The sequence below is a fragment of the Triticum dicoccoides genome, chromosome 6B, assembly GCF_002162155.2.
Source record: "Triticum dicoccoides isolate Atlit2015 ecotype Zavitan chromosome 6B, WEW_v2.0, whole genome shotgun sequence".
NCBI lineage: Eukaryota > Viridiplantae > Streptophyta > Magnoliopsida > Poales > Poaceae > Triticum > Triticum dicoccoides.
Window position 1 is genome coordinate 668,045,154 of NC_041391.1, and position 6,535 is coordinate 668,051,688.

Below are 6,535 nucleotides of genomic sequence, written 5' to 3' on the forward strand. Positions count from 1 at the left end.
TTGGGGATGGGGAACTCCATCATCATTATGAGCTGAGTACTGTCTTTGTGGGTGTAAAGGAGGATCATCTTAGGTTGTCTCATAGGCTAACAACCACGGAATTTTAAAAATAACTCATTCGTACTGAGCTTGGGGTTGAGTCATCATGCTCCTAGACGGCCAGGCCCTCCATGATCGGAAGAGGCTCCCATCGCTCTCAGAGTCCCATAGTAAAGATGATGGTAGTCACACTTCCACCCCTTCCCAGGCTTCTGAATGATCTCACTAAGTTGTACTATGGCGCCTTTGGTGCCATGGAGGAATAACAAAAGCAAAAGTAGATCATATATTTTTGGGAGGCCAGGGAGACCAGTGAAAAGGTGTTGGCCATCGCACTAGCTTTTGTACATGTGAACCTCCTCTCATGTGATGGGTACCGGGTTCATGTCCTCCTTCCTTGACTGCTCTCCACCGAGCCCATCGGAATACAACTTGGCAGTAGTCCAGAGTTACCTCGGTCTACTTTAGTAGGGGAAAAGTCACACGGGGGCTACTTCAGACTAAAGGTACAACCCTCGGGTTAGTCGAGGGTAGATGTTCAATGCATAGGCACCAGCCTAGTGAAGGAAAAACAGTGTTTCTTGTTTGGAAGGTGGTCATATTGTCTCCTACAACTCAAAGGTTGTGGTATTCTGAGCAAGTCGGGTCCTCCTGGCATATACTAGGTGGGACAAAAATAACCACTGCTTGGAAGGTGGTCATATGTTCTCCTACAACTCAAACATTGTGGTATTCTAAGCAAGTTGGTTCCTCCCGTCATATACTAGGTGGGACAAAATAATCACTACGGGTCATCAATTTGGCGCGCAAGTTATGTGTATTATACCAATGACAGGCATGTTGGTGAAGTTGACCCACTAGCGATAACAAATAATTACTTATGGTTATAGACCCCATTATCGGCCTTAGATATTTACTTTTTTCGCTTAATAGGGTGTGTGTGTTACAAACATCATCGATGACGTATCAGGTTGCTGGTTAATAATGTCTTCCTTTTGTGTGTTAGATAGGAGCAACGGAGACTTGTGCTCGCTCAATTCATTTGCGCGGCCTGGTGCGCTTAGTGCGATGACATCCGTCGCACATGAAGCATTGCAAAATGAACCGTTACGTTACATGGAAGCCGTTTGCGAGCGTACAATTTGCCGCGCTCTCGTGATACAAGGGGCCAACCGTCACACGGGCGTAAATTTAAAAGGTTTAAATAAACGCCAAATATACAAAGTTATAAAAAGAAGGTTTAAATGGGTGCCAAAATTACATATGGGCACAATTAAGGCAGTAAATCTCATGCAATATTCTTCCAATCTGTCGCCATATCATGAAATTAATTCTTGGGCGATCCCTCCACTATAAATCCACCCCTCCTCCCTGCCTAAACCAACAACTTTCTTTTCCTAGGCTAGTTTTATACCTTTACCGGAAATGGCTCGCAAGAAGTCGATCCCCAAGAAAGGTGACCCTCAAGTACATCGCCAATGAGTCCAGCCGGCGCACTAGGTTTAGGAAGCGTCTCGGGGGGCTGATGAAGAAGGCGGCCCAGCTGGCCACCCTGTGCGACGTCAAGACCTGCGTGGTGGTGTACGGCGAGCACGAGGCGGAGCCTAAGGTATTCCCTTCCCACGCCGAGGCGGTGGATGTCCTCAACGAATTTAAAAGCATGCCAGAGCTAGGCCATTGCAAGAAGACGATGGACCAGGAGGCCTTCCTCACCCAGCGCACCGCCAAGCTCCGGGACCAGGTCGACAAGGCTCGCCGCGAGTGCCAAGACAGCGAGATTAGGTACCTCCTTTACAACATCATGCACGGCAACCACCCAGGCCTCGTTGGCCTCAGCGTCGAGGAGCTCGTCTGCGTTGGCTGGAAGGTGGACGAGCTCCTCAAGAGCCTCGGCGAACGCATGGAGAAAAACCATGTCCAGGCGCCACCGCCAGCTCCATGCGTCAGCACCGGCAGCATAGACATGGGGTCCCTGACACAGTATCTCGCGTCACCGCAGCAGCAGGAAGGCTGGCTTGACATTATGAGCTCCGGAGGGGACGTCGACACCCAGGTCGGTTGCAACACCAGGCACGATGGCGCCAACTTCTCCAGCGGTGATCTAATGAGGCAGATGCAGTCCTCCGATCTAGGGTTCAGGTCGAGTCCTTTCCCTCCCATGTAAGCCAGGATGGATGAGGATCTCCAGCCACTTGCATCGCCAGCTATCGTGCGATCGATCCCTCGTTATTTATTTAGTTTCCTGAAAGTGTTATATTATTCGTGTATGTGCGTCGTTGTATTCGTCATGCTCTCTGAGCCAAGTCTCGTTTTTTTATTGTAATGTTGTTATTGAATTGTTATTCAGTTGTTCTCTTCCCAAAAGGCTATTTGTATGATCTCTGCTTCTCAATTGGTCGTAAATCTTAAGTTGCACCTGTTTGTTTGTGTCACAATCGTGTTTTTGTTGTCTGACATTACTTGCACAGCCAAATGCCTGATATATAGTTGCTGCTTGATTGCTGTCAGGTCGTCAAAGAACCTTTTCTTGTGTGCTGGCCTGTTGGGGCTACTGTCAGGGCCTTTAATTTCTTGTTTTTTTGGTGACTAGAATTTACCTTTTCTGTGGTTGAAACGAGTTGAAGGTTCGTTCGCTTGGAGCTAGCTAAATGTACTGGATCATTAATATTTTCCTGGATAAAGATTTGAGAATTAATTACCTTCTGTGACTTAATTACATGGCAACAGCTTGCCACAACCAAACATTAAAAGTATGGATGCTCTCCATTGTGCTCTCCTTGGTTGGAGAGCAGTGTCATGTTCTATGTTCTTCAGACCCTCCTCCATTCTTCAGACACACAGGGGTTACTCTATGTCATGCCACTCACCGGACCTTCTTTAGCATGTAAGTTTGAGATTTGGACCTATTTCCATGATGTGTTGACTAGTTATTTTTGCTAGCGGTGAACTCTACAAGCTGGGACAAGTGACCTCATGAGTGCAATTATGGCGTTCCTTCCAAATTCCAAGCTATGATAATCAAGATTTTAAAAAATGTTACCACCAAACGCCCACTTTGACTAAGAGCGTGCTTGGATCCAAGGGACTATTTTTAGTCTGACTAAAAATAGTCTTTTTTAGAGGCTAAAGTTCCAAGCACCCCTGACTAAAGAGAGGCTAGAACTAGTCTTGAGGCTAAAAAAATTTAGTCATAGGAAACCTACTAAAATATGTATTAGCCCTCTCTCTCCTCATTTAATTCATCTCCTTTAACACATGCGAGTTCTGGATTGGAGGGTTTGGAGGATAATAAATGCTCAATAACTTGATTTTAGTCTCTTTAGTATTTGGATCCAAGCATGGGTGAGGCTAGCAAGTTTTAGTCCCACTATTTTTAGTAATGGGACTAAGCACCCTCTAACTTCGCAACAAACAAATCCGCGTGGCTTTTGGAGTCCAGTAGATTTGAAGGCGTGTCCAGCAGGAACTGCTAAAACGCGAATGGAAACTATGCGTTCATACTGGTGTCTTCACTCTTCAGCATTAGTAGCACGGAGGAGGCAAGAATAATATTTACCAGCAATAATAAAGTGTCTCCACTTCAGCATATCTCACGCACTAAAACTTTCAATAGTTAGCACCCACACAAATACATTTAGCTTCATTTTGGCGCTTAGAAGAAAAACATCATGCAAAGAACCATGTTAGAACTTAGAACCTATGGAGTTGATAAGGACTAGCCATCCTCTATAGGACAAATGCATCCGTTTCCACCACGTGTTTCCGGCCCTAGTGATCTAGCATAAGTAGTCGTATTTCTGTTGTATGGAAGCCATTACCATTTCTAGTTGACCTTGGACATTTTACATTTAAAACATTATGTTCTTATGGAATATATATAGGTAAATAGATGAACAAAAGAAACAGAAAGGGATGCATGACGTCAATACTCATGGATGAGCACTATGAGAATAGGAGGCAAAATGCAGTGAGACAATACCCGTGACAAGAGGATAATAATGTGTATGGTTACCAAAAGGCAAGGGATGTGACATACAATTGATTAGTTATGGATAGAGCTGCAGGAAATAAGGAGCCAAGGTGAATATACTAGTATTTATGTACCAACTGGTTCTGTGTTTTTACAATGTAAAATGATGTGAACAAAACAATCTATGTGTTTGTAGGTGGCATTCAGTACTAAGGACACAATCCTTCCATGTTTAACATAAAACAATGGGTCGGCCTAGAATGTGGATTTTTTTTGAAACTATGATGATTTTTATAGCAAATTCGGAAACTATACACCCTAATGGAGAAAAATCAAAACTATCACCCCGTCGGCCTCCTGTTGGCCGAAAAGGGACTTTTCGGCCTCCTGTTAGCCGAAGAGGGACTTTTCGGCCAACCGTTGGCCAAAAAGGACTTTTCAGCCAACAGTTGGCCAAATGGTCCCTCTTCGGCCAACACCTGCTCTACTTTTTAGAAAATTCATATCAAATAGGATTTTTAGTATTTTAATTTGATTATTTTTGCATTAGATTAGAAATTTTATGAAGTTTCTGTAGATATCAAGTTTGACTAGATTTGAAAGTTTGAATTTGAATTTTCATGAATTTTCTCAAATCACTGGATTGCCTATAAATTGAGCTAGGAGTATTCTTTTTAGACGATTCTTTTTGCTATTGGTTCTTTGTGACTTTGTTTATCGGTATTAATTAATTGGTGAATTTTAGGATTATTTAACATTAGGTTTTTACGCCATTCTCTCCCTCCATTTTCTCCCGCCATTTTATTTCCCGCAATTCTCTCCCTTCATTTTCTTTCCCGCCATTCTCTCCCGCCATCTTCTTTCCCGCCACCTTCTTTGTCGCCATCTTCACTTCTCAACTTATAAAACGAGCCTCATGGTGTCCACGATCGTAGATAACATCGTCTGACACGGTCTGTGTCTCCTGCGTCAGTGCTGCTGGTGGAGTGTGAAACACTGTCTGAGAGAAGTCATAAGTGTTTGGAGCTTCGTCATCATTATCGGAGAGTGTTTCACACTTATGACTTCTCTCACACAGTGTTTCACACTCCACATGAAGGCATCATCGTCATCCTCCGTCGATGCAGTACTCCTTAGTGTGGCGGGAGAGAATGGCGGGAAAGAAAATGGCGGGAGAAAATGGCGGCAAAGAAAATGGCAGGAAAGAAAATGGAGGGAAAAAGATTGCGGGAAAGTATTTTTTTTCATGTATTCTCGAGGTGTATGATAAGAATGAGAGTGGGTAAATGAAGTTATAGTGCCATACAAAATGATTTCTGGACTCGACATAAGTGAAAAATCAAGGATAGACATCACATTTAGATTTCTGAAACACAAGAGCAAGGATAGTATGATTGCTTTGCCAATTGGTCCATTTTTTGAAGGAAATAGACAAATGCAGGTAAAAGGGTTAACATGGGTTAGACACTTAAATGTTGAGTGGCAGCTAGTGATAAGGAGTTAAGGTGAATATATGTAGCTATCCTTTTCACTATGCGTCATTGGGTAGTGGGGTACGTGGTTTCTAGCTGGCTATTACTTAATATCTAACACAAGACCCTCTTCATATTTGGACACTCCAATGGTGTGCAAAAAGAATGGTGAGGGGAGCTAGGGCACGTTTCACACGCTTGTGGGGAGCATCATAATATTGAGATTTTGTAAATGGAGTTAGAATCCTGTAACGCCAAATGACTATGATTGTTATCAAGGTAACCAATCAATCAAGATAAGCATCATAGTTAGTTGTCGTGAGGGAACAATGGAAATTACCCTAACTTATCAGATGAGTGTTGGATCACTGCTGTTTTCAATATAAACATAATGTTTGTGGAAAGGGGTCAACGTGGTTAGATCATTTAATGAAGATTAGTCGTTAGTGTCTACATAACAATGTGTATGCAGTGCGCTTCCTAATTTCCGATGACTAGCCTGGAAAATGCGCCTGAAATGGATTATGAGTTATTTTCCTTTGACTAACCCATTCATGTTTTATGTTTGAAATGGCAATGTAGGTAAAAGGAGTGAGGGCAAGTTGCACATGTTTGTTAGGTAGCATTACAATACTAATATTTGGTAACAGAGTTGCAATTTTACATGATGCAGAATGACTACGTTAGTTATGGTAACTGAAAAATCATGATCAGCAAACACGACTTGTTTTTGATAAAAGTATAAGGTTAATACAAACTAGTTAAATTTACAAGTGCTTCCTTGTAGTTGCCAAACCATAATGATATGTACTGTTAAATATGGATTGCCTACTAGTAAAAAGTCAAGGGAATGGACAATTCAAGCATAGACAGTACAACTTTTCGCATGTGAACAAGGGGGCAAGGTGAATAGGATTGGTTCTTTAACTGGTTTTTCATCTTTAGTTGACATTTGATATACAACATAGTGCCCGTTCTATATTCCACACGATCACAGAAAATTACAAATGTGATAAATCCAATTGCTATTGTTGGTTACTTTCATATAATTGAT

The 6,535-nt window shown here is 42.5% G+C and overlaps 1 protein-coding gene across 1 annotated transcript in view; it reads left to right on the forward strand.

Annotated features, from left to right (window-relative positions):
- Nucleotides 1-2,920, forward strand: part of LOC119321446 (MADS-box transcription factor PHERES 2-like) — a 6,931-nt gene extending 4,011 nt beyond the window's left edge. Inside the window, exons 2-3 of the mRNA XM_037595125.1 lie at nucleotides 1,441-2,199; nucleotides 2,854-2,920. Of these exons, the coding sequence (XP_037451022.1) occupies nucleotides 1,441-2,199; nucleotides 2,854-2,920 (826 nt within the window). The remainder of the gene's footprint in view (nucleotides 1-1,440; nucleotides 2,200-2,853) is intronic.
- The last annotated feature ends 3,615 nt before the right edge of the window (nucleotides 2,921-6,535 follow it).